The sequence below is a fragment of a genome, unplaced genomic scaffold (assembly GCF_019419815.1).
Source record: "Pyrus x bretschneideri cultivar Hongxiangsu unplaced genomic scaffold, Pyrus_bretschneideri_v1 Contig83, whole genome shotgun sequence".
In the NCBI taxonomy this organism is placed as follows: Eukaryota; Viridiplantae; Streptophyta; class Magnoliopsida; order Rosales; family Rosaceae; genus Pyrus; species Pyrus x bretschneideri.
In genome coordinates, this window is record NW_025999824.1 from 1,006,884 (window position 1) to 1,034,874 (window position 27,991).

Sequence of the window (27,991 nt, forward strand, 5' to 3'; positions counted from 1 at the left end):
TTATAGTTCACAATGAGAAATTAATAAACCTTCATTTTAATTTGTTCACCCTTATTCTTATACAAAGTAAGTTAACAAAAAGCGAAGAAAAAAAAAAAGCGAAGTGATTCTCACTGTTGTCTCCTCATACTCTCCTCGCCTTTCTTTATTGTTTGGAATCTCGAGCTGGATAAATCGAAGAAGAATCAAGAGAATGAGTGAACGAGAAAACGGCAATGTGAAAATCGCTAGCCAAAAGAAAAAGATGTCAATCACACTATGGAAGTGGTGATCCAAGACCCTCTTGAGAAGATAATGGATGAAGAGTTGTGTGTCTCTTGGAATAGGAGACAAATTGCTCCTTCTTCAATGAGCCTCTCTTGGGATGGTGTTGGAAGGTTACTTTTGCAAAGAGTTTATGTATAGACAATGAGGCTCTCTCCTTGTACTTGAGCACCAAGTAAAAGATGACTTTGACACAAAGTAACAAGCATGCCAAAGCAGCCAAATCCCACCATTTGGAAACCTCAGGGTTTATCCCATACAAGTGAAGGAGTACATCCTCACCCTTCAGCTTTGGATCTCCAACCACTAGAGGGTCAAATTCCAGCCCAATCATGTCATTCTTGTACTGACCCTGTAGTTGAGTTGTGTTTGGAAAGGATTTAGATTTTGCTAAGGTTAGTCACTCATGCACACGTGAGCAATTTCTGATTGTTAATTGCACACATGAACAATCAGGAACCATTCATGTGCACTACTGACCATAGCATCTTGGAAATATTTACTACTTCGTACCAGTATTGACCATGCTGCATAGCTGAGGTATGACATGGGATATCGCCAAAAAAAATTTGGTAGGTCAACAATCCTCCGGAAAAGAAGAGATGGCATCATCATGAATACCTTGTGTACAAAAAATATTAGAAAATAATTGATATCTCTAGCATTACTTGACGGGAAAATTAATTTCTCTAGCAGTATCCAAAACTCGTTATGATTTTGACTGGGAGACATGAATCGAGGTATGGCTTACCATTATGCCGGCTGCAGCTCCTATGGCCATCAAGAGGTTGGGAACCACTGCTGCCGCAATTAAAGCGGTTCCTTCTGTGACAGCAATGCAGCAGAAGAGATTGATGCAAAAATACAAGTAATGAGAGATTCCCGTGTGAAATTTGACCATGTGGTATAGTATTGTTCCAGAAGAGAACGCCATGCCAACCACGAAAGGGAGTGAGGAGAGGAAATTGGAGAGCACAAACAAAGCTTCGCCATAATGCCCGCCAAGTCTTTCCCGCCTAAATACCTGCATGGGATTTTAAAAAGACGGGATTAAATTTTATTGGGTAGTGTTCTCTAACCAGACTTATGTTGTCACAGAGTAGAACTGATCGCGTTATTACTGTTTCCGATTCACAGTCTAACAACATAAGATATATCGTCCAGTAAGAGAACATTTCACAATTAACATTACTAGTTTCCATAAGAATTCATCGGTCTCTACCTTTAGTTCTTCAATAACGAAGGGTATGCCTCCAATAGACAAGCAGATCATTAAACCATAAATGAAACCATCACACTTTCCTCTTGCAATAATTGCTTGATTGTTCGTTCCAATGTGGAAAAAGAAGGAGCCAGCACTCACTGCAATTAGTATGTAGAACACACTCCTTAACCAATAGTACCCAATATCTCTAGACATGTTTATTGAAGATCGACTGATCAATGTGCATAGCTCCTTCCACCAGATGGCACTACTTCCCTTGTTTGATTTTTCTGCCGGTTTTTCCTGCGATGTTAAGAGTGGTTATACATGGTCAGGAACTAGTATATATGAGTCATAATATAAAAGACGAAATGCACGTTCCTACAGTCTTTCAGTAATTAACTTCCATATATTCTGCTTAACAGGTATGCCGTTCTTCTATTTAGTTTGAATTAAGTACAGCATACAGTGAGCAAGATTTCTCGGATCCTTTTTCTTGCATCTGTTGATAATGCGGACGACTTGTACGCATTGATTAGCTTTCCTTTGATCTCATCTGTTGTCAGGTTGTTTTGGGAACTTAAAGAATCTGTAGATGCCTGTCAAGAAAATAACCAAAACATTTCAACTCACGAAAAATTAAACCTTTTTATAGAAAAAGAAAGAAAAGGGTGCACACACATAATTAATCCCTTGAGATAGCATAAGAGCTGCTAGAACTTTGTCAAAGTCTGAACTGATGCATCGAAGGAAGTGGTCTGGAGGATTTTTTCGTGTTGGGCAAGGAAATCCGGCATCAGCGAAGAACTGAAGTATAAGACTATAAAACCATTAGCAAGCAATCATTCTAAGGCCGAGAATGTATTAGTGTTCATGTCGATCAATATCTTACAAAGGAAATGCAGGGTTCAGAATACGGCCATATATTTTGCTTCTCCAATGTAATCAATAAATTTACCTTTACAGCCATATTTGCTTCTCCAAAATAAACAGTTTCACCTCCTGCTAAGAGGAGCAGGTCGTCGAAGAGATTGAAGACATCGATACTAGGTTGGTGAATGGAGCAAATGACTATTCTTCCGTCACGAGCAATGTTTCTCAGTGCCCATATCACAAAGAAAGAGGAAGCACTGTCGAGGCCGCTGGTGGGTTCATCAAGCAGCAACACATGAGGCTTTGTAAGTACTTCAATACATATGCTGAGTCTCCTCTTTTCTCCATTACTTATGCCTCTCAAATGCCAGTTTCCGATGTTACTTCCAGCGCAATCTTGAAGCCCCATTTTTGTGATAGTGTTTTCTACCACCTCATTCTTCTCCTCTTTGGTCATTTTACAAGGGAGCCTTATATAAGCTGAATATGTTAGGGTTTCTCTGACTGTGAGTGATCCCAGGAAAAAACCCTCTTGAGTTACATATGACTGAAATATTGCAGGCATACAAAAATTAACACACATTATTTGGGTCTTTAATTCATATAATTATAAGAACAAAACTTGCAGGTCATATGTTCATTTGAAGGATGTCCTAAGTTACACTCACAATATCTGTGCAGTTTCTGCTTCTTTTGTTCCCATTCAGTACAACATCCCCAGACATTTTGAAATTTGCTGGAAGCCTCCCTGATAATATCCAAGGGAAACATTACAGGCATATGAGGAAATTTTTACAGAATATTACAATCAGTTCAAACTTCTGGGCATAATTTATTATCTGTAAGGATTAAGAGCAGACCTGAGGCTTAAAAATTGTGCTTGACGCCCAGTTTATAGAGTTGGGTCAGCCTAGTGTACTCACAAATTCGGTTAGACCGGATCAACAATGATGATCCACGAAGTTTTGTTTTAGCATATTCATTAAAATGTCTCTTAATTAACGTTGGTCAATTTTAATTATTGCTAACATGACACGAACAAACCAATTATTTTAGCAGAATATATGTCACCTAAGTGTCATGTTTGCGAAAAATATAACAAAAAGAAAACAAAAATCTATTTTAGAGTAAATTATTGAAGTATAAAATATAATATGTTTCAAATAATTTTTTTTTTAAAATCCTCATAATTTAAATATTACATGTATTACATTTTCTAGTTGATTAATTAGTTAATGTTTATTTGGTTTAGTTGTGTGCTTATAGTAAATATCACAAGTAAATATCAAATGGAAATTGTTCAAAATTGATTTCGCACCCCTCCATTAACACTTTTTGTTTATTAATGATTTTTAGAATTTGAAATAGAATAAATTAAAAATAAAGATGCACAAAAAAGAGAAAAATGTAAAAAAAAAAATCATTTCCCATGATTCTACGGGAATTGCACAAAAGAAGATGATCTGGTCTCAACGTAAGAGATGATGCATCATCATAGGCATGAGGGATGATCTATTGGACCATTAATATAACAATAGATTAAATTTATCCGGTTCCTCAACTGTCTATCCCAAACTATGCTCTAAGGAATTCTGATGTTGGCAGACATTTACAGTCCAATTACTGTAACTAATATTTGTTCACGTAGTTTGCACATGTTGATGCATTCTTTAAGGGGATCCACAAAATATCGCACATAAGACAAAGTGAAATTTTTTATGTGTACGCTAGACCTGACAATTTATTACACGACCCGTTAACACGACACGTAAACGACACGAAAATAACGGGTTTCAGGTCAACACGATAACTAATCGGGTCATTATCGGGTCACACGATAATAACCCGTTAATAACGGGTCCTTAACAGGTTTACACGAGAGTGACACGCGGGTAACCTGTTTCGACACGATAAGAAAAATGCTATTTTGATGATTTTAATTTTTTAAACTACTAAAAAAAACTTACTATAAAATGCAATAGATATAATAAATATGTATATATTGTTTATTAATTATTATTCTATTATTATTCTATATAAATTTTAAAATTTAAGTTTTATTTATTTATTTATTTTTATAGTATATTATAGGCAAAGATTGAGATTAAAAATCATAAAACACATTAAAAATAAAAATATCAAGTAATTTAAAAATATCTAAAACATAAAAAAATTATAATAATTAATTTACATCCTAATATTTCAAGAGTTTCATCTATTTCCCACCTAATGTTTGAGAAATTTTGCAACCTATATCCATCCATTTCCCGCCTAATGTTTAACCCAAAGAAAAAAAATAACCAGCTTTTTTTTTTTTTTTTTTTTATCTTTGATAACATTTTGACTTGAATAAAAATAAAATACGTAATAAAAAACATAAATGTAATTTTATTATTAATATCATCACATACTAATTGAAACATAGTCTAATTAACACTTAAAATATATAAATAATTAATATATTTATTCCAAGTCATCAAAATGATAAGATTCACTAATGCTTAAAGTTTATTTATACTTTCATTAAGTATAACGTCAATGCGTATCCCATCAAAATGATGAAAGTATGAATAAACTCTTAAGTGTTAGTGAATTTATCGTTTTGACGGGATACGTATCCTACAAAACTAATTTCAACAATCCAACCGTCAAACTTGTTTATACATGCTTCGAGATCGCATACTCCAAATATTGCAAAAAACAAACATTCAGAGATGAAGAAATGAGACAAAAGTTTTCAACGGTTATAAACGAAAAATCACGATTTAACGGTTATTTTAACTCCGATTTTGATGACTTTTTACAGCTACACTCCTTGACCTTATATGAATACAATGAATGAATTCGATCTTCAATTTAAAATATTTACACTAGTGGATACCATAAATCTTATGTTATACTTAATGAAAGTATAAATAAACTCTTTGGGGGCGTTTGTTTGCCCTCACTAAGTTGGACTGGACTGGACTGGACTAGCTATTAGTCCAATACTGTGTTTGTTTCATGCTGGGACTAACGTTAATGAGACTAAAGGGGACTAGCATGGACAAAACCCTTCACTAAGAGGTCTTAGCGAGACCCCCCAATAACCATGGGACTAGCTAAGACTATCCTCTCTTTCTCGTCCTTGTCATGCTCAACGACCATTCTCGACAGACTCCTCGTCATCTCCGGTCACCTAGATCAATCATTAACTTTCCGACTCTCTTTCAGATCCATTTCACAACCAACTTTCATACAAAATATACCAAATTGAAGATGGGAGTGATAAGATTACGATTTTACCTGAATCGAGGCCAAAATGTGGTCGAATGTGGCTGGAAAATGGCCTGGAAGTCTCGGCCTGTTTGGGCTTCTTCAAATCCATGACAGATTCGAGCATTCAAAGCTAAGATCTCGGTCCAGGGATGGTGATGAATTTTTTGGCGGTGCTAACTTCATCCAATTTAACAAGGAAATGGTAGGAAAAAATGAAGAAAAAGATAAGATCATAATAAAATATTAATAATTTATATATTAAATAATATAATATTATAATTTGTGATTATCCAGCTTCTTAGTCCAATACTGCACCAAACGCTTCACTAAGTTAGTCCAGTTTAGTCTAGTCTAAGCCAGTCCAGCTTAGTCCTTGAAGCTAATCCAGTCCGAGATAGTCCGGCGCAACAAACGCCCCCTTTAAGTGTTAGTTAATGTATCGTTTTGATGGGATACGCATCCTATGAAATTAATTTCAATGATCCAACCGTCAAATTTGTTTATACATGCTTCGAGATCGCATACACCAAAAATTGAAAAAAATAAACATTTAGAGATCAAGTAACGAGACAAAACTTTTCGACGGTTATAAACGAAAAATCACGATTTAACGGTTATTTTAACTTTGATTTTGATGATTTTTTACAGCTACACTCCTTGACCTTATATAAATACAATGAATGAATTCGATCTTCAATTTAAAATATTTACACTAGTGGATACCACAAAATCTTATGTTATACTTGATGAAAGTATAAATAAACTCTTAAGTGTTAGTGAATCTATTGTTTTGATGGGATACGCATCTTAGAAACTAATTTCAACGATCCAACTGTCAAACTTGTTTATATATGCTTCAAGATCGCATATGCCAAAAATTGAAAAAAACAAACATTCAGAGATCAAGTAATAAGACAAAACTTTTCAACGGTTATAAACAAAAAATCACGATTTAACGGTTATTTTAACTCTGATTTTGATGATTTTTTTACAGCTACACTCCTTGAACCTAAACAAATACAATGAATGAATTCGATCTTCAATTTAAAATATTTACACTAGTGGATATCACAAAATCTTATGTTATACTTGATGAAAGTATAAATAAACTCTTAAGTGTTAGTGAATCTATCGTTTTGATGTGATATACATCCTACGAAACTAATTTCAACGATCCAACCGTCAAACTTGTTTATATATGCTTCGAGATCGCATACGCCAAAAATTGCAAAAAAATAAACATTCAGAGATCAAGTAATGAGACAAAACTTTTTGACGGTTATAAACGAAAAATTACGATTTAATGGTTATTTTAACTCCGATTTTGATGATTTTTTACAACTACACTCATTGACCCTATATGAATACAATGAATGAATTCGATCTTCAATTTAAAATATTTACACTAGTGGATACCATAAAATCTTATGTTATACTTGATGAAAGTATAAATAAGTGTAGATTTTTAAAAATCTCATGAACAATTTTATTTATTTGAGTGAAAAATTAATAATAATAAGTTTGAAAAATGTAATCACACGTAATGAAAAGCTTTACAACTTTCATTAAGGGATCAACTCCGAAATTTAGTATGTATATACTAATTTAGTATTATGTTTTACATTTTTTTGGGTCAAATTATGTTTTTCTTTTCATTTTTATTGATTTAAAATATAATTTTCTTAACGGGTAACCGGTCGGGTCATATTACCTGATAATATTAACAGGTTGATTTCGGGTCGGGTCATATTACCAGTTTACTTTAACAGGTATTACACGACACGACCCGTTAAGCTATCGGGTATGACACGAAAATGACACGAACACGAGAAATACGACACGAATGCCAGGTCTAGTGTACGCCATAACACAAAGTGATACACTATGTGGTATAATATAAATAGTGTATTGATTCGTATTTCGGCCATATGAAAAAGTCTCTCCAATAGTGATATTATGTACATGATTTTAAATCTAATTTGAGTTATAAAGAAGAAAATTCAAACTTGATTGCTAAGAGGGGCACATTGTCTTGGTTAACTTGTGTAGCACATGTCAAGAAAACTTGTAATAATTTTTTTTATTCAATTGATTTTTTAGTTTAATTTATGATACAAGGAAGAAAATTCAGACTTGGATGTAGAGACGGCCAGGCACATTACCTTAGTCAACTAGTGTAGCACATGTTAAAAAAACAGGTAATGAATTTGATACAAATGTTTGTTTATGTTAAATTTCACTCTGGATAAATGAAAACAATATCAATATAAATATCATTAGTTTGGATTCCATGCAAAAACATTGATTACTCAAGATTTTTAGATTACTCATGAAGATCATAAATGGCCATGGTTTAGTATTATTTTTGTTTAACCCAACTGATTGATGTTGAATTAATAGTAATTTCTTAGTTCTCTTTTTTTTTTCCTGAAGCAGAAGCTCAAATAAGCATTTTAACCTACAAGACGATGGTGTTTTGAAGGGAACGACTAGACAAGTCAAACACCATAACGTATGTGCATGTGTAGCAAAATAATTTTTTTTTTACGATAAAACAAAATCTTCGGATTCTGTCATCGAGAGAGAGAGAGAGAGGAGAGGAGATGTATGAATATATATACCAGCCAAGGCATCAAGTACGGTTGATTTTCCAGAGCCAGAAGGACCCATGAGTGCCATCATCCGGTCAGGCTCAGCGTAGCCACTAATCCCATTTAGCAACTTTCTCGACGTTGCACCATTTTTCAAGTTCGCCACCACCGCCACCGTTGTGTCCTCCCACACCAAATACTTCCCTGCACCTGCACCTGCACCTCCATCTGATCTATTATTATCATTATTCTCTGTCGACCTCTCTGCCATTTTTACACAGTTGTGCTCAATGCTCACTGCAAACTCTAGAAATACTCTTCTCACATTTATAAGCACACCCTAGCCCTAGCGACGGCCGATACACGTTCTCTCATAAAGTAGGATGCTTCAGAACATGGATATGGATGGTATACGGTAGTTTAGCTTACGTTTTCTTTTATCTTGATCATATCTTTAATTTACTCAAATAGTTAAGGTTTCATCTAGGCAATATATACAGAGAGTAGTCCATAAAGAGTAATGGTATGTTTATCACATATTTGTAGCGGCATTTGTATCTTTTCTCTAATAGAGTTAGGGCCAGGCAAAATATGTGAGTCTCATTTCTATTAGAGAAATGGTACAAATATGTAATAAGGGTAGCATTTTTGGTCCAAAAATTTGTAGTAGCCCTTACAAAATTTGGTAAACTTATGATACATCTTTCATTTACATGAAATGACTAGGCCACTCACTACTACGGTCCGGTGGTATTCCTCTTCATTTGTATTTGAGAGGTATTTGGGTCGAATTTCGTAGATGATGAATTCGATATCAAATTAGATTGCACATTATGTGGCTTAGCTGAATTTCTCCCTCCTCTTAATGTAACATATCATTGTACTAAATAAAATGACTAGAATAGTCATGAATTGAGGAAGAGAAATATGGAAAGGGGATATTAGGTTACATATTTTAAGGTGGGACCCACACTACTCTCGATTTTTCCATGTGGTAATGAACGCTGAGAAAGTCATAAAATAGAATGAATTTGATACCGCATATTTTAGTAACACGTGAAAGTTAGGAATCAAATTAATTTCAATTTTCTATTCTCTTCAAGTAAATATGTGGGTTGTTTGACAATCATTTCGCTTTCACTTTTTATTTTCTTTTTTTTATTATTTTAAACGTTCCCTTCATGGCGTTATAGGACTTAGGCTGGGGTTGGGTAGTCGTGGGTACTTTTAATACAAAATGGGTAAAGCCCTATAAAACTTGGCATCGCCATGCATTGGACTGAAGCATAGAGGGCCCATGTCTATTCATACCTCCATGAGTGCAGCACCGTACACTGTATCCTCACTTAATAGCTTTGTTACTTGTTTCGGGTGGTGGATCCTTCATCAGTCTCTCTCATAAATAAAATCCAACTGCACGCTGCTCTCAACTCCCATACTATTCAACTTACAACGTGAACATTCAACTAAAAACCAAGTGAAAAAAATATCGAGAGGAGTTACTGAGTAAAATCATTCAAGCATTCTCTTATGCAATGATTTACTTTCTCGACATTAAATTCGTACTCTCAACGGGCGCACATAAGATAAAGAAATATGAAATTTGAAGTAGAGTTCCAGTAAAGCTCATATGAAATATGAAATATGAGTTTTACTGGGACTTCAAATTAGTATTTTGAAATATCGGTTCTGGTGATGATATATGAAATATGAGATTTGAAGTCCCAGTATTACTCTTGTTTGGCAAACCGTCTGTGTCATTCTTGCATTCAAATGTGCATGCTGACTTCTCAATTTTTGTTTCAATGCATCAGTTTGTGAATACAAGTGGTGCTGGTGGTGGTTGAATCAAGTATCGGTGCTGGTGATGATATTTATGACAACGGCTCAACAGCTGTCATGGGGATGTTGATTGCGATTGCGATTCAGAGCATACACAAAGAAGTGTCCGGGTAAAACGGACCACATGTTCAAGTCTATCTATGTAAAGTTGAAGAAGAGAAATAAAAGCTCGAGGGCCATCATTGTAAAATAAAATGTTTCATGAGGGCGGATTATCATCGAGGATGAAAGCACTCAACTTACCTGACCTAAATAAGGTAAGAAACTTCTTTGATGCCATCAAACGAGCTTCAGACCCCTTATTAGGTATCTTTAAGGCCGTTTGCAGTGCTTCAAACTGCTGCTCTATAAGCATCTCCGAGTCGCCCTCATCTTCTGGGTTGCCATTGAATTCTGACAGTGTCGAATACAGTGCAATTTGCACTTCCGTTACCATATCCTGAAAATCAACATGAACAATACTAGAATTTTAAAAGACATAAAAACATAACAATATATTAGCTCATCACACCGGCGATTCTTATCTAAGCTACACTGAAAAGTGTCAAAAATAAAGTGCAAAGTGATGAGTCACACAGCGCGAATAAATATAAAATGGCTACTGTATGAGTATCAGTGGGTTAGCGGCCAAAGAAACTAAAAGATAAGCTTAACACTCATTTACACTCCTGACAGTACTTACAAATTACAGATTTGAGTTTTAAGGCAAAAAGAATGCTAATTATAATAAAGAAGAACAGAAATACTGCACCTTGTTAATTACTTACAATAGGAATGACAGTCAGACGTCTTTAATACGAAAAATATAGTCTGTCACTTCCCGCTTGAAAGGTCATCAATGAGTTACTCATCCAAGTAACAAGTTAAGGAACACAGTATAGACAAGCCTAGACCTGCCAATTTATTACACGACCCGTTAACACGACACGTAAACGACACGAAAATAACGGGTTTCAGGTCAACACGATAACTAATCGGGTCATTATCGGGTCACACGATAATAACCCGTTAATAACGGGTCCTTAACAGGTTTACACGAGAGTGACACGCGGGTAACCTGTTTCGACACGATAAGAAAAATGCTATTTTGATGATTTTAATTTTTTAAACTACTAAAAAAAACTTACTATAAAATGCAATAGATATAATGAATATGTATATATTGTTTATTAATTATTATTCTATTATTATTCTATATAAATTTTAAAATTTAAGTTTAATTTATTTATTTATTTTTATAGTATATTATAGGCAAAGATTGAGATTAAAAATCATAAAACACATTAAAAATAAAAATATCAAGTAATTTAAAAATACCTAAAACATAAAAAAATTATAATAATTAATTTACCGCCTAATATTTCAAGAGTTTCATCCATTTCCCACCTAATGTTTGAGAAATTTTGCAACCTATATCCATCCATTTCCCGCCTAATGTTTAACCCAAAGAAAAAAAATAACCAGCTTTTTTTTTATTTTTTATCTCTTATAACATTTTAACTTGAATAAAAATAAAATACGTAATAAAAAACATAAATGTAATTTTATTATTAATATCATCACATACTAATTGAAACATAGTCTAATTAACACTTAAAATATATAAATAATTAATATATTTATTCCAAGTCATCAAAACGATAAGATTCACTAACGCTTAAAGTTTATTTATACTTTCATTAAGTATAACATCAATGTGTATCCCATCAGAATGATGAAAGTATGAATAAACTCTTAAGTGTTAGTGAATTTATTGTTTTGACGGGATACGTATCCTACAAAACTAATTTCAACAATCCAACCGTCAAACTTGTTTATACATGCTTCGAGATCGCATACTCCAAAAATTGCAAAAAACAAACATTCAGAGATGAAGAAATGAGACAAAAGTTTTCAACGGTTATAAACGAAAAATCACGATTTAACGGTTATTTTAACTCCGATTTTGATGACTTTTTACAGTTACACTCCTTGACCTTATATGAATACAATGAATGAATTCGATCTTCAATTTAAAATATTTACACTAGTGGATACCACAAAATCTTATGTTATACTTGATGAAAGTATAAATAAACTCTTAAGCGTTAGTGAATCTATTGTTTTGATGGGATACGCATCTTAGAAACTAATTTCAACGATCCAACCGTCAAACTTGTTTATATATGCTTCAAGATCGCATACGCCAAAAATTGAAAAAAACAAACATTCAGAGATCAAGTAATAAGACAAAACTTTTCAACGGTTATAAACAAAAAATCACGATTTAACGGTTATTTTAACTCCGATTTTGATGATTTTTTTACAGCTACACTCCTTGAACCTAAACAAATACAATGAATGAATTCAATCTTCAATTTAAAATATTTACACTAGTGGATATCACAAAATCTTATGTTATACTTAATGAAAGTATAAATAAACTCTTAAGTGTTAGTGAATCTATCGTTTTGATGTGATATGCATCCTATGAAACTAATTTCAACGATCCAACTGTCAAACTTGTTAATATATGCTTCGAGATCGCATACGCCAAAAATTGCAAAAAAACAAACATTCAGAGATCAAGTAATGAGACAAAACTTTTCGACGGTTATAAACGAAAAATTACAATTTAACGGTTATTTTAACTCTGATTTTGATGATTTTTTACAGTTACACTCATTGACCCTATATGAATACAATGAATGAATTCGATCTTCAATTTAAAATATTTACACTAGTGGATACCATAAAATCTTATGTTATACTTGATGAAAGTATAAATAAGTGTAGATTTTTAAAAATCTCATGAACAATTTTATTTATTTGAGTGAAAAATTAATAATAATAAGTTTGAAAAATGTAATCACACGTAATGAAAAGCTTTACAACTTTCATTAAGGGGTCAACTCCGAAATTTAGTATGTATATACTAATTTAGTATTATGTTTTACATTTTTTTGGGTCAAATTATGTTTTTCTTTTCATTTTTATTGATTTAAAATATAATTTTCTTAACGGGTAACGGGTTGGGTCATATTACCTGATAATATTAACAGGTTGATTTCGGGTCGGGTCATATTACCCATTTACTTTAACAGGTATTACACGACACGACCCGTTAAGCTATCGGGTATGACACGAAAATGACATGAACACGAGAAACACGACACGAATGCCAGGTCTAGACAAGCCTATGGAGAACGTGGATTCACCACCAAGCTTCTTGAATGGACACCTTTCTTGCCCCTTACTTACCATGACATCATATCAACCATAGTTATATCGTGTTCTATGTTAGTTATCCTTATTAAGTCAGTCATCTCTTTTCCATATTCATGATTACCCAATCTATTATAAGAAATACCATGCAGATAAAGGGGAAACAAAAAATCCACCACCCAAATACCATTGCGTTAAGCATGTTGGAAGTAAACTTGCCCTTGATTCTCTAATACATGTCTACCTTCTACTAAGCAATCTGAACGTAAGCTGCAAATCCCAAATGGCATGGCATCAACCACCAAGGAGCTTCGACTTGTAATACCAGCATCCGAAATTGACCGTACCTTTACAAATGACATAACCAGAAACCAAAAGAAAAAAAAAATCTCTATTGTGCTAGCATTGGTGACGACTCCAACAAGTAAAGATGGTATCATACATGAATGTGAGAATCCTTTACCTCAGCACTTTAATCCAGGTAAAACGACCAAATAGAGTATTGTCGTGCTCCTATAATGCCTACTTTTAAACAAATTACAGCAATAACATTCATGATGTGATGTGAGACGCCTTTGCTTTAGTACTTAATCTACAATGTGGTTTCTCCAAGTCAGAAAACTAGTACCAGGTTTATGAAATATAAATATAAAAAAAAATCTTTGTTTGTTTCCAGAAAATATGTTCTTCTGTTAGTGTTCAAACAAAGTGACTAAGCATAGGAAGTTCGACGTTATCACCATTAAAACTTGCTCTATGGAAAGACAGACAAGACTACAGTAATCTCTGTTACCTCAATGTACAGCACATCAGACTTATTTGGCACTTTCCTTCTATTAGGTCGAAGGTTCTTAAGACTGTAATCAATTTTGTCTTCGGCTTCATATTGAATCCCTTTCATTCTCCATCTGCCAACAGTGAAAAAACAACTAAAGCTATCAAAGTACAAGTTCATTTTATATTTTCAACGAGCAGGGTACACTAGGGGTGGGTTCGGTTCCGTTCCGTTCGGTTTTTTGCCAAAACCGGAAACCGAACCAAAATTACTGTTTGGATCGGTTCGGTTCGGTTTTTTATCGGTTTGTGTTCGGTTCGGTTTGTATTCGGTTCGATTTTTCTCGGTTCGGTTTCGGCCCGGTTTGGGTTTTTTTTTTTTTTTTTTTTCCCAAGTAGCTTAAAAAAATGGGTAAAGTACAAAAAACTACCTCAACTATTGGGGTCACGACAGTTTCATACCTCATCTTTTAAAATTGACAATGTCATACCGCATGTTACGAATTTGTGACAATGTCATACCTCCGTCAATTTTTCTGTTAGTTTTTCTGTTAAATGCTGACGTGGCAAGAGACGGGGACCACTTTTCTATTAAAATATTAATAAAATATTATTAAAAACTAAAAAAAATATTTAATATTTTTTAAATATTAAAATAATAAATAAAAGTAAAATTAAAAAAAAAAAGGTAAAGTACAAAAAACTACCTCAACTATTAGAATCACGACAGTTTCATACCTCATCTTTTAAAATTGACAATGTCATACTGCATCTTACAAATTTGTGACAATGTCATACCTCCGTCAATTTTTCTGTTAAGTGCTAACGTGGCTTGATTTGGGACATACTTTCTATTAAAAAAATTATTAAAAACTAAAAAACAATTATTTAATATTTTTTTACATATTAAAATAATAATAAAAAGCAGAGAAAAAAAAAACCATCAGTTTGTCCCTCCCCTCCCCCTCCCCCCTCCTCTCTCTTCTCCCCATCTTCATTTTCTTCCCCCCACCTGCAAACCCAAAAAAATAAAAAAAATTTGAAAACCCAACAACCCCCTACAGAAGAACAAGAAGGAGGACGAGGACGAGGAAGAAGAAGAAGATGAGTAAAAAAAAAGGAGGAAGGAAAAAAAAAATATTCCACCTGTCGACGCGGAAGAAGAAGAAGGGACAAGGAGAAGGAGGAAGAAGAAGAAGAGGAAAAAAAAGAGGAAGGAATTTTTTTTATTTTTTATTATAACCATCAACTCCCCTGCGGAAGAAGAAGAAGAAGAAGAAGGAAGAAGAAGAGGAGGAACAAAAAAGAAGGAGAAAAAAAAAAAATTTGAAAACCCATCAAACCCCAAATCCACCACTTTCATCCATTCTCCACATCCTCTTCCGCACCCATCCTCCACCTTCTTTGCACACCCATCCTCCACCTTCTTTGCGCACCCATCTTCCCGCCGACGAGATCTGGCATTTTTTTTTTCTGGGTTGCAGGAGAGAGAAGAGTGTGGGTGTGGGTGTGGGGGGAAGACAAACTGGATTTTTTTTTTTTTTTTTTTTTTTTAATTTTTTGTTGGGATTTGCAGGTGGGGGAAGAAGATGAAGATGGGGAGAGGAGAGAGGAGGGAGCAGTGGGGAGGGGAGGGACGAAATGAGGGTTTTTTTTTTTTTTTTTTCTGCTTTTTATTATTATATTAATATTTAAAAAATATTAAATAATTGTTTTTTAGTTTTTAATAATTTTTTAATAGAAAGTGGGTCACGAATCAAGCCACGTCAGCACAGAAAAATTGACAGAGGTATGCCATTGTCACAAATTCGTAAGATGCGGTATGACATTGTCAATTTTAAAAGATGAGGTATGAAACTGTCGTGACCCCAATAGTTGAGGTAGTTTTTTGTACTTTACCCTTTTTTTTTTAATTTTACTTTTATTTATTATTTTAATATTTAAAAAATATTATATATATTTTTTAGTTTTTAATAATATTTTATTAATTTTTTAATAGAAAGTGGTCCCTGTCTCTTGCCACGTCAGCATTTAACAGAAAAACTAACAGAAAATTTGACGGAGGTATGACATTGACACAAATTCGTAAGATGCGGTATGACATTGTCAATTTTAAAAGATGAGGTATGAAATTGTCATAATCCCAATAGTTAAGGTAGTTTTTTGTACTTTACCCTAAAAAAATTATATGAAAACAACTTGCAGCCATTTTGTAATAAGTCCTATTTCAACATAATCGTCAAAATAAGCATTCCAATTTTCTAATATAATCAAAGACAATGAAAATAAACATTCAATTCAAAGTTCAATTATAATAAAATGTTCCAAAGTCCAAGGTTAAATAAACATCAAAGTTTAAATCTTCCAAAAGTCCAAATTTAAAATAAACATCAAAGTTCAAGTATTCCACATCTAAAATAAACATTCCAAAGTTCAAGTCTTCCACACCTAATATAACATTTTTTATGTGCTGAAGTGATTTTGGAAGGTGCCCCACAATGAGAGTGATCCACGTACTTTTTCAATGACAATTTGCTTGCTAACGCTTGGGTCGTCTAGGGGGCAACATATCACCTATTTTTGAACTTCCACTTGCCATTTCTACATACAAATAATAAAAAAAAAATACTAATTAAAATGTTATTTAAAATAATCTAACAAAATCAAATGCAATAAATAAAATTACCTTTCTCAACTTCTTCACAAAACTCCATCTCCTCAATGGTTGGCTCATGATGTAATGCAACATGAATGGACCTAAGCCAATTTTGAGTACATATCAAAGCCTCCACCATTTTTTGACTTAAAGAACTACGATATAGATCAATTATCCGTCCACTTCTACTAAAGGAGGATTCCAAAGCAATGGTTAATACAAGAATAACTAAGATTCATATTATTCATTGTATGATTGAATTTCTTTGTTACTATGTCAGATTTACAATGCTCGTTGATGATCTTTGCTTTGCTATTGTCTCATAGCAAATATGAAAAAATAAAATAAAATTTAGCTGAAATCCCGACACCTTTTTCTTTGTTTAGCAAAATCAATCCCGAATCTAAATCAAACAATCCCACCAATTTATATTTATGTCAAAAAAATTATATTTAATGAGGTTTTAAAGATTATACGGACATTAAAAGCAATGGAAGGGTAAAATTAATAACTACACTAAGAAAATGAGAATAGATAAATAAAATATGTAAAAGGAACGTAAATTGAAAATTTAGAAGTGCCAATAACGCTTCCTAATTTTATTTTGGAAGATGAAATAAAAAAATCTACTCCATTAACCCTGGGAAAAACAGGCTATTGGGTTGGGCCTTTTGGGCTTCCTTTCCACTTAAGTCACTAAGTGACGTAATCTACAACAAATGGGCTTGAGCCTAGTAGATCCAGTTGAACCGGAAACTAATTCGAGGCCCAATTTGGACCTTAAACCTCCGTTATAATTAATTATTTCCTCCCTTGATTAATCTAATTATCATTCCGACACTTTTGTATTCAGCACAAACAAAGATAGGGTGTGTGATCCGTCAGGTACTAGTCAATGAGGTCATGAATTTTGACTTCTCAAATTGTTTAACGAACTAAAAATACTTTTGTTTCACGCTTTTATTGATGATAAATACCTTGAGGGATCTCTAAGATAATGAATGACACCTAACCGTATGCAATAGTTCCAAAATTGATATCAAACGTATTTGGAAACCTATACAATTGCAATCATCTTGCAACACACAACACTCTCAATCACTTTACTAGGGCATGGTTAATAATGTCAAACCCTTATGTGATCTTACTTGTTTACATGAAGCTGTTAAAGCGATTGAAAGTTATACTCCATCATACTCAGTACCCCAGTCGAGGATTTTTTTTTTCATGTTGTAGAGTATTTTGATTCCTTTATAAAGTAAACTAGAGATCCTTTGTAGTGCATCACATTTGATCATGAATAGTTCAATGTCCTGATACATACACTCAATAACTTGTTAGAATGTAATGTATGTCACAAAGTTATATTGTTATCCACACGACAACTATAATGTCTCATGTATGAGGATCAATTTACATTCTTGCAATTAAGAGTCACTTGCTGGACATGTATACTAACTCTATGCAAGTACTTGAGTTGCTCGCGTTCAGTGAACTTGATCTCTAGTTGTCTCAGCAGATCACTGCTGATAGCTTGAGACTTAGCCATGTATACCGTATCATACAATTGGCAATCATAATGTGCACTAGTCTTTCCAGATTATAAATATCCACTTTATAATTCAACAACCAAAATGAGTGTTTAGGATAATCACATATAAGGAGGGTCTCTATAACTTTAGTTACCTCTTACATATGCATTTAAACGTCATCCACACACTCACTATTTGTAATATATGCCCTCAGTTTATCAACATTTTATTGCTTTTATGGCATACATTTAACACCAGTATCTCATTCATGGCTCTTCATTAAAAGTTATTTTACTTGTGGTGCAAGTCTTAAATATATATATCAAATCTAACTAAGCAACAACTCTTCTATTGCCAGGGCCAATAGTAGCAAGCCTACAACATTACAACTCATTAAAAGATCCTGAGGTTTCCTTGTCGCCTCAAGTGGCACTTTGGAAAATCTAAGAGACCGACTATATATCGCAGGGCCATTTGCTCGCCAACATGTAGGCTTTTTATATAGCCTGGTATAGGATTTGTAGGAAAGTTAAGTCAATATACATAGTGTTTTAAGTGTCCCTTTCTAGATTAGTTTAGCAACCATTCAAATTCAATTTCAAATTTACACACATATTTTCCCTTCTACTCCTCACATTTTCTTCTTAAATCTATTGCAATAACTTCTTAAGAACATATGCCATGTGTGACATTTTCTAGTGTTGATATGTTGATATAACAAAGCAATGTACCCCAATTTTTGCACATACCTCTTTCAAGAAAATGATTCTCAAACATACATAATTAAGTTTGTGCTGATGTTGGTGTCAAAACGTAGATAGAGCCCGACTAGGTTCAATGCGTATTTGTCTTGAGTGTTGCTTTCGATCTTGGTGCCGCACAATGGCTTGAGAGAAAGAGAGAAAAGGCCTACCAATGTTGGAGGTTGCCAATATATAGAGTGTGTTTGGATTTGTGTTAGGTTTGCATGTAAATCTAACTTCTTAACCAAATGATTATGCATTGAATGAGATTCTAGTTTAATTAAGTCCTTTTTTATGCCTCGAGCTAACGAGGACTTGACATCCAGTGCGAAATAAGTGTTTGCCTAAGTTGTAAGAAAAAAAGTAGGAGGAATTGAATTGAGGAGGAGTTGGAATGAGAAGAAGTTAGAATCAGATTCTTGTTAAGCTGTTTACTTAAATGTTCTGGAATCGGAATAGAATTCCATAAAGCTGTTTACTAATTCAGCAGAATCAAAATATAAATCAGTATGATTACTAAAATGCCCTTGTCCCAAATCAAATATTTTATATACATTTTTGTTTAATAAAATTTGATATAATATGTAATAGTAAGAAAAAAAAAATTAAATTGTTTTTTTATTTCATAGACACATTAAAATGCTTTCGTTTATTTATTTATTTTTTAAAATTTAAGTATTTACTTTAATATTTTAATTTTCTAGCTCAAATTGTAGTTTCTTCTTTTCGGCATATGCATGGAGTTGTGCATAATGTGAATGAGCATGGAGTTGTGCACAATGTGAATGACTATGAAAATAAAAAAAAAAGTAAGGAGTTGTGCATAATTAAACTAGGATTAATGGGTTTATAAAGGATAGTCTTGGAAATAAAAAAAAAAGCAAGTGAGGGCATGAAGGGAACAAAAGTGTCATTCTGATTGCCCAAGCAATCAGGAATTGAATTACCACTTATATCTAGGGAATCCAATTCCACCGATACAAGGAATTGAATTCCAAAATTTGTGTGGGCCCCACTTCTTTTTTGATTCCTCCATGTTTAGTAAACATTGGAATATTCCGTAATCGGAATTCAATTCCACAATTTCATTCCAATTACAGATACGTAAACACGCCCTGAATGTAATTATTTCATGATGGAATCACGATTACAAATGTTTACAAAAGAGATTCAAGGATGATGAGCAGATCTACATAACTCGAAAGTAAATAGACTTCAAAACGTAAAGAAAACAGTTTACTCCAACAAGGAGGCCGTGAAAGGTAGAATAATGCTAGAAGAGTCCATCAATATCATTGATATCTTTTGACTTGAAACGTTTATTCTCTGCTACCATGTAGTATGATTCGGTTGACAAACATTTCAACCAACCCAGATAACCTCTTTAAGCCAATGCTTTCTATTCAATCCAATATGGGATCGTAGGTTGAGTTTGCTTTGAGGAAAGCTTGGGTCATAGGCTGAGTTTGCTTTGAGGAAAGCTTGTGGTTGTAGTTGAACAGCTGAGACATTTGTTGAAGAGCAATTGGTTTCTGCTAAAGAGCAATTGGGTTTGAAAAATCACTTGAGGTTTGTATAGTGGTAGAGATTGGATTTGAAGAAGGTCCTTGGCCTGAAGGCCTCTAGCTCTATTTATACGCAGCTGGGGAGGAGCATCCTCAATCATATTGCTGAGCTGGAGTAAGAGTAGGTCGGTCTTTTGACGTTGACAATAACTGTAATTCATGGTTGATGGCCTTGTTCTGAAATACATAGCACTTGCATGTTCCTGCGATAACGTCCTCCTGTATGGTAATGAGTTTATTGTCTTTTAAGAAGACAAGATATTTTCGGATCTGGTCGTCCGCCTTGTTTTGAAATACATAGCACTTGCATGTTCCTGCGATAACGTTCTCCTGTATGGTAATGAGTTTATTGTCTTTTAAGAAGACAAGATATTTTCGGATCTGGTCGTCCACGTGACAGATGCGCTTCGGGAAGGAACGAGTCCGAGCCCTTGAGCAGTTCCGACATAGTGATAAAATGTCATTCCAACTTCTAAGAAGTTAGCCTAAGTTTGGCTTTGAAGTAGATGGGCCAGTATCACTGTGTCGCATGACTTCTGAGTATAAAAATAAATTAGCCCCGGAACATGCTTTACTTTATGCCTGCAATTAATGTAATGACATGTTATACATATAAAAGTGAATTGGACAAGTTATGTCTTCTTCTGACGCTGATTATGTAGACATTGAACTCTTTGTGACGAACTTCCAGCTCTAAAAAATTGTTAGGCTACCAATATATAGGCCATGAGTCATGGGGCAACCATTGCCAGTTTGGAACCGTCATACATATTTTAATTGGTCAATATAATTAATTATAGTAATGATGATAATTGAAAAAACGCATGTATTGAGGGAGAAATACTTGATATGAAGTATTGTTTGGCTTCCAAATTGATGGGGACATTGTGGCCTCTCACACAACATATATAATTTGTATTCGACTTTTATCATGCTCGTCACCCTCAGGTCGGTCACTTTCTTGCAGTAAAAAACTGCCATCTCATCCACACCCTTTTGTAATGCTTATCATAGATTCATATGTATCATGCTCCTGAAAACTGGAGTTTACATAAAGGGAAAAGAAATGGAGGTTTCAACATAGGTAATACTATAGAAAACATCTATTTAATCATATGACATGATTATTAATTATTGAATTATTATTTAAATTTTGATTAGCTCGTTTATTTCTTATAGCTGACATAATCCCGCATTTGCAAAATATAGTCTAAAAATGTTAGTGTACTTAACATTACTACGGTTTAGTGGTATTCTTCTTTACTTGTAAGTGAGAGGTCTTGGGTTCGATTTTCACTAAAAACGAATTTGAACCACATTATTGTAGTTCATCGTGAGATTTAACTTACTCGCCTACACTTTTAGTATATATAATATTGTTTGTTCAAAAAGCGAAAAAAAAAAAAACATTATTCTCTGAGAAATGCTAACGAGAATATCTAAAAAGTGGAACTCTTCATGAACTCTCTACCACTTCATATTTTTTGTACAATTCTGTACCAACATATAAAAATATTGTACAAAAAATATAAGATAACAAAAAACCAAGAGAATACCACTTTGAAAAAACCTCCTTAACATTTCTCTTATTTTTTTAGCATATAGAAGATAACTTTCTTTTTTAGTTGTTTACATTACTTTTAGAGGGTGGTTCTCTGTTGTTTTCGAACTTTTGCTGAAACCGATTGCTTTTATTGACTGTAGTGCATGCTGAAATGGTGGTTAGGGTGTTTACGTCGTTCGACGACCATGCATGTTTATATTTTAGTGCTCGGATTTGGTAAAAGTTTTCGTCTTTTCTTTATTTTTGTTTTTATATTTAAATGGGAGGTGAAATGGAAGATGATATGATATAATCTCTTTTTTTTTTTTTTTTTTTTTACTAAATAGAAGTGATAATTAAGAGTGCGAAATCGTTAGGTAACCTGATACTTTTAGGTTAAAGAGTTGGTTTTCTGTTTTTGGTCAGAGGTTGAGGAATTTTTCTAATATTATCGCCGTCAGTTAATTGAGACAGTATGCTTATTCCTTCGTACTAAAGTTCAAAAAAAGAATAGTTTAGTAAAAATGTTAATGAAAACAATTACTATTCATTTAAACTAAGGACCGAAGTAAAAATAAAATAACATAATTATACTCAACACACCGGCCTCTCTGCAACCACCTATAACTCAATAGCGTAGAATCACCTCCAGACCTCCACGTTTCTTCACAGTGCTTGGTTGACTCACTCATCCCCAATGCATTTTACTACACAAATCCCCTTTTAGTTGTAAGTTGAGGTTCATTAATACACATACTCTGCTATTCCTACTTATAATTTTACAAAGAATAAAGTTTTGTTTGGGTGTAGAAAATTAGATTGGAATGAGTAAGACATTGTTAAAGGAAGAAATGAAAATATTGTTTCCAACTTGAAGAAAACTTATTTATTCCTGTCCTTACTAAAACGGCAAGATTTTCTATTTAATTTTTTTATTATTAAAGGGAAAGAGTTCAAAACTATTACAATAATTTAAGAAATGAAGAGTTTTAGACTTGAGATGCATGAGTAGAAACTCAACACTCTATCCATTAAGATATTGAACCATATACCAAAAATTATAAAGATCAGAAGAAAAAAGTTTCCTTCATATGCCTAATCCCTCAAAATGAAAAGTGACCTATACCAAATGACACTTAAATGCATAATAAACTTTTGTGGTTTAAGGATTTTCCCATGAACCTGGGCCACTACGTCTTCGTTAAAAGAAATTAGGGAATTAACTCGATAAGTTTAGATAATGTTCCATCACTTAACCACTTTTTATTTTTATTTTAAGAAACTGATCATATCTTAACCACTTATTCTTCATGATTTTAATCTAATCGGTAAACATATAAGCATAAAATCATGAAATGTAATATACATGATGACCATGAAATCATCGAATTCGACCAAGAAAAGATTGTATACAGCACTCAAATTCCAGTATCAAATTTGGGTTGTTGTTAGGATATTTAGTGTTGTTCCACATCAGAAGTTTGAGATCTTGTATGCGCTTATAAAATGATAAATTTTTCTTTATTGAATCATTGTTAATTGATTTTAAGTTGAAACTTCAATTTTTTAATCGCTTTCTATGAAAACAAAAACAAAAAAAAAACTTGTCGTAAATTGATTATATATTAAAATAAAAAATGAATCGATCAATATATATTTTGAAACAAACGAAAAGAATAGAGGAAACTTGATATAAGATGTCTTATCTTTATTCATGTCCAAATACTGGCAGTTGTTCTCATCTAAAGGGAGTCATGAAGATTTGAAGATCTTTTTTTTTAACAAACAATATTATCTACACTAATGAGAGGGGTGAACTTAGCCTTACAATGTGCTAGTAATATTGTGGTTCAAATTCGTCTTGAGCGAAAATTGAACCTAAAATATCTCACTTACAATTGAAGAAAAATTCCACTAGACTGTTGTACTAAGTGGCGAAGATTTGGAGACCTATTAATTGATCTACCAACTGCTTCAACCTGGAGGTGGGATGTCCATAACCTCAACTTCCTTCAATTGCAACAAATAATTGTGAACAAAGAAAAATGATATAAACTAATTAATAAACAAATTGAGAATAAATAAATTATTTTCTAACTTTTTATATAAAAAAGCAGGTAGCTGAAGGTAGTGTGGCTGTGACATATATAATGTGGTGGTTTGTAGGTCCACATGAGGCATTAAGCACACGCTATAAAAAAAAAAAAGTCCAGGATGCGATCATCATCACCACAAGCCTCCATCGTCTCCCTTTATATCGGCCACCTCCGGACACTATCATCACTTGTCGGCCAATATTCTCCCTCCCTCCCTCCCTCCCTCCCTCTCTCTCTCTCTCAAAAGAACACCACGCCCCCACTCTTTCTCAGCAAATTAGGATTAATATTCATCACTAAAACCATACTTCAAACGATTAGAAAATACAAGCTTGCAAAACCATACAAACTATTTTTTATCATATCAAATTGTTGATTTTTAGTGCCACCATGAAACACCAAGACCTCAACCTTCACAGAAGCACCAGTACTACTTCCATATCTAGAAGTACTTCAAGAAAGATCATCCAATCGAACCACTTCAGATCTTCATCATCAACTTTCCCACTTAACCATCTTCAAAACGACGACGTCCCCAACAACCTTTTGGTTCCGAAACACCACTCGCCAGTCTCCTTCCACCACCTCTCCAAAACCCAAACAAAACTCACCTCAATCATCCGCTCTTTCCTCAGCTTCCTCTCCTTCCCCACCATTGTCCCAACATGCAAGTGGCTTGCCATCCCCTCCAACCTCTTTGTCACTCCCTCCCTTGGCCGAAATGTCACCGGCACGCTCTTCGGAAACCGCCGTGGCCACGTCAGCTTCGCCGTCCAGCTGGACCCCCAGTCGGAGCCTGTTTTGCTTCTCGAGCTTGCCATGTCAACGTCTTCACTCGTTAAAGAGATGTCTTCCGGGCTCGTGCGCATTGCTCTCGAGTCTGAAAAGCAACAGGGCTCCGGCCGTGCAGGTATGCATGGTCGGAAGCTGTTTCAGGAGCCTTCATGGACTATGTATTGTAACGGGAGGAAGTGTGGGTATGCGGCGTCTCGCACATGCGGGGAGTCAGACTGGCACGTGCTGAGCACTGTTCGAAGCGTGTCGGTCGGAGCCGGCGTGATTCCAGTGGTGGATGACGGAAAAAAAGGTGGCGCGTCTGAAGGTGAGTTGCTTTATATGAGAGCTAGGTTTGAAAGAGTCGTGGGAAGCCGTGACTCGGAGGCCTTTTACATGTTGAACCCTGAGGGTAATGGAGGTCCTGAACTCAGTATCTTTTTACTCAGAATATGAAAGTGAAGAAAAATAAAAGGAAAAGAAATTAAAGTGTAGGTGAGAGAGATGTAGTTTTTAGGTGATTTAATATCAAGTTGCAGAAGTGAATGCTAGCTTAGGTACTTTTATGTAATTTACAACTTTGAAAATGTAAGAACATGTGATTTTATATCTTATTAATTATCTTCATATATACCGTTGATATAGATACTCTTGGACTTGATATCATTCACATGATATATATGCATTAAAAAAAGCTGGTGGTGGCTAGCTAATTTTCTCTCTAGTCTTAGCTGTTAATTTAAATCAGATAATCAAATAAAGAGATGAACTTTTATGTTTGTATGTTTCTGTGGGTTCAGTGCGTGCGTGCATGTATGTTTTGTATCAAAAAGAACGTAGTATTGCATTACTAATTGTTTAATGAACAAAGTATTACATGACTAATTGGCACGCTTGTCGTTTTGCACTTCTAATGTCACATCGAAATCTATGATATCCAAATGAATAAGAGAGAAATTTTTCATTGTGACAGGAACACGGATGATTCACCACGTGTTTTTATATAAGTGAAATTTTACTTTTTAAGTTATTAACTTTTTAACAACATATCTCACAATTTGCATAGTAACACGTAGTATACCACTCCGTATTTCTATCATATTGAAAAATCTCTTTGAATAAGATTCGTTGGCATCATTTCATACATCCTTGGTACTCTCATTGGACATAACACACTTCCCATCTAGGTATTGCGATTCCCAAGTTATACCCAATAAAAGTAGAGCACAATTGGGTCTTTTGAGCAAACAAATGGGATATGACCGAGTGGGTAGCACCCGGATCAATTAAGATTCTAGCAAGGTGGGCGAGAATGTTCAACATATCCATGATCGAGTCAGGTTTGTTTTGTGCATCCTTGATGGTGATGTTGTTGAGTGCCGACACGACTGTGGGTCTGGTATCCTCCCATGCGGCTTCCTCTATTCCCTTGATTATATGGTTACCTCTGCCTTGGTTTCCTCGACCATGGTTAGCTCGACTCGTTTGTCTACCTTGTCCGCCATTGTTGGATGCTACATCAATAGTTTGATATTGTCCATCAACATACTGATGTGCACTGCCACCCTAGTGTTATGGATAGCTTCCCTGATATTGTGTGACCTTAACTGGATTCTGATAAGTACCTCTTGAATGTGGAAATGGGAATTGCCAATAGATTTACCTCTTGATTGGGGTGTACTTGGGTTAGAACCCTCCTGGAGGATCCAAAAACTGATGGAGCATACCAGCTGGGCTGGTAGCAATGGCATAACAATAACGAGATAAGTTAGTGAACTTCCAATGGTGATCTGCCTTCCCCTGTTTCAAGTTCATAAACTCATCCATTTTCCTTGCCTTTGAAAGCAAGTACTTATTCTTGAATGCTACTTGAAACTGCTCCAACATCTTATTAATCTCCCAAAATCTGGTTCTTCTCATACTTGCACGACGAGCTTACTCTTTCTCGTCGGAACCATACAATTGTCAAAACTCATTATTCAACTAAAAATTTTTCTGTCTTTGCATGGTGTGGACCGTATTTTGAACATGCTCAAGCCAAGCCTTATTACAATTAGTGAGAGTGCGTGGTGCGAAAGAACCCTTATTATAAATGCATGCAGTTTCAGTGCACAAATAAAAGTGCAGTAAAAGGTAAGCATATTCTCATCCTGTGTAGGATAGATATTACACAACTAACAACAAATAAATTTCATGTATTGTGAGAAGTGAAAGTTAGAATCTGCCAATGGTCCCCCGCTCACCGCATAATCCAGCTACTATGTCTTGGAAGAGGGCAAAACAGAAAATGTGATTAGGTGAAAATAAGAATTTATTAAAACCTTTGCCTTTCGGAACATAATAACCCCTTGCTATAAAACCTGAATAGTTTCCAGAATCATAAATATGTATGAAAAACCAAAGTGGAAAGTATAAAAGCAATTATGTCAAGGATACAAGTAAATCACTAATAACTCAACAATGCAGACCATGCAGAAAGTAGTTACATGAACAAGCTGGTATAATAATTCTTTCAGATACATAATTAGGGGTAATTATGGGACCATGATTTTCCAAAGCTAAAGTAAGGCAAATTGAAATATGCATACCTCTAAAATTCGATCATGGACTCGACATTGTCCGATGTGGAGGTGAATAAACGGAGAAATGACGCTACCATCATCATATTTCAGAATCAATAGGCGAAGTCTGACAACTTCACTCAAATTAACCATACTTGTTCCACAAGATACGGAAACCTAATCCAGCAAGGAACCAGCACGTTTCCTATAATCTTAGAGTCCTTACAATCTAAAGATTGTCGTGTGTACAAGTATTCACGCTCCTAAGAGGATGTAATATCTACTTCCTAGATATCCCATGGGATTCTCCCAGTTTATTAAGGATTCTACAATCCTAAAAGGTCATCTCCTCAACCGGTATAACTACACCCTTCTAAGGTTTATCTTTGGTAACACAATTCTTACATACTTAGTCTCTTCTTGCCCACTACTTGAGTCTCATATTTCTTACTAACTTGACCGTCGGAGAGCCTTTGACATGCATGTAGTAAGGTTCTAAATGACCCTAAGC

The 27,991-nt window shown here is 34.3% G+C and overlaps 3 protein-coding genes across 3 annotated transcripts; 1 reads left to right on the forward strand and 2 right to left on the reverse strand.

Annotated features, from left to right (window-relative positions):
• Positions 1 to 13: 13 nt before the first annotated feature.
• Positions 14 to 8,637, reverse strand: LOC103931653 (ABC transporter G family member 15-like). Its single transcript, XM_009341173.3, has 9 exons — positions 8,221 to 8,637; positions 3,010 to 3,089; positions 2,427 to 2,888; positions 2,150 to 2,275; positions 1,936 to 2,067; positions 1,487 to 1,771; positions 1,016 to 1,288; positions 778 to 885; positions 14 to 616 (listed from the first exon to the last, which is right to left on the reverse strand). Exons 1-9 carry the CDS (start codon positions 8,459 to 8,461, stop codon positions 257 to 259), a joined length of 2,067 nt encoding a protein of 688 aa, XP_009339448.2. The 5' UTR covers positions 8,462 to 8,637; the 3' UTR covers positions 14 to 256.
• Positions 8,638 to 10,231: 1,594 nt separating this feature from the next.
• On the reverse strand, positions 10,232 to 18,215 carry LOC125473351 (short integuments 2, mitochondrial). Its single transcript, XM_048576032.1, has 3 exons — positions 18,139 to 18,215; positions 14,030 to 14,144; positions 10,232 to 10,471 (listed from the first exon to the last, which is right to left on the reverse strand). Exons 1-3 carry the CDS (start codon positions 18,213 to 18,215, stop codon positions 10,232 to 10,234), a joined length of 432 nt encoding a protein of 143 aa, XP_048431989.1.
• A 5,926-nt stretch (positions 18,216 to 24,141) lies between these two features.
• On the forward strand, positions 24,142 to 25,550 carry LOC103931652 (protein MIZU-KUSSEI 1). The gene has a single exon (XM_009341172.3). The coding sequence runs from the start codon at positions 24,536 to 24,538 to the stop codon at positions 25,373 to 25,375; it is 840 nt and encodes a 279-aa protein (XP_009339447.1). The 5' UTR covers positions 24,142 to 24,535; the 3' UTR covers positions 25,376 to 25,550.
• The last annotated feature ends 2,441 nt before the right edge of the window (positions 25,551 to 27,991 follow it).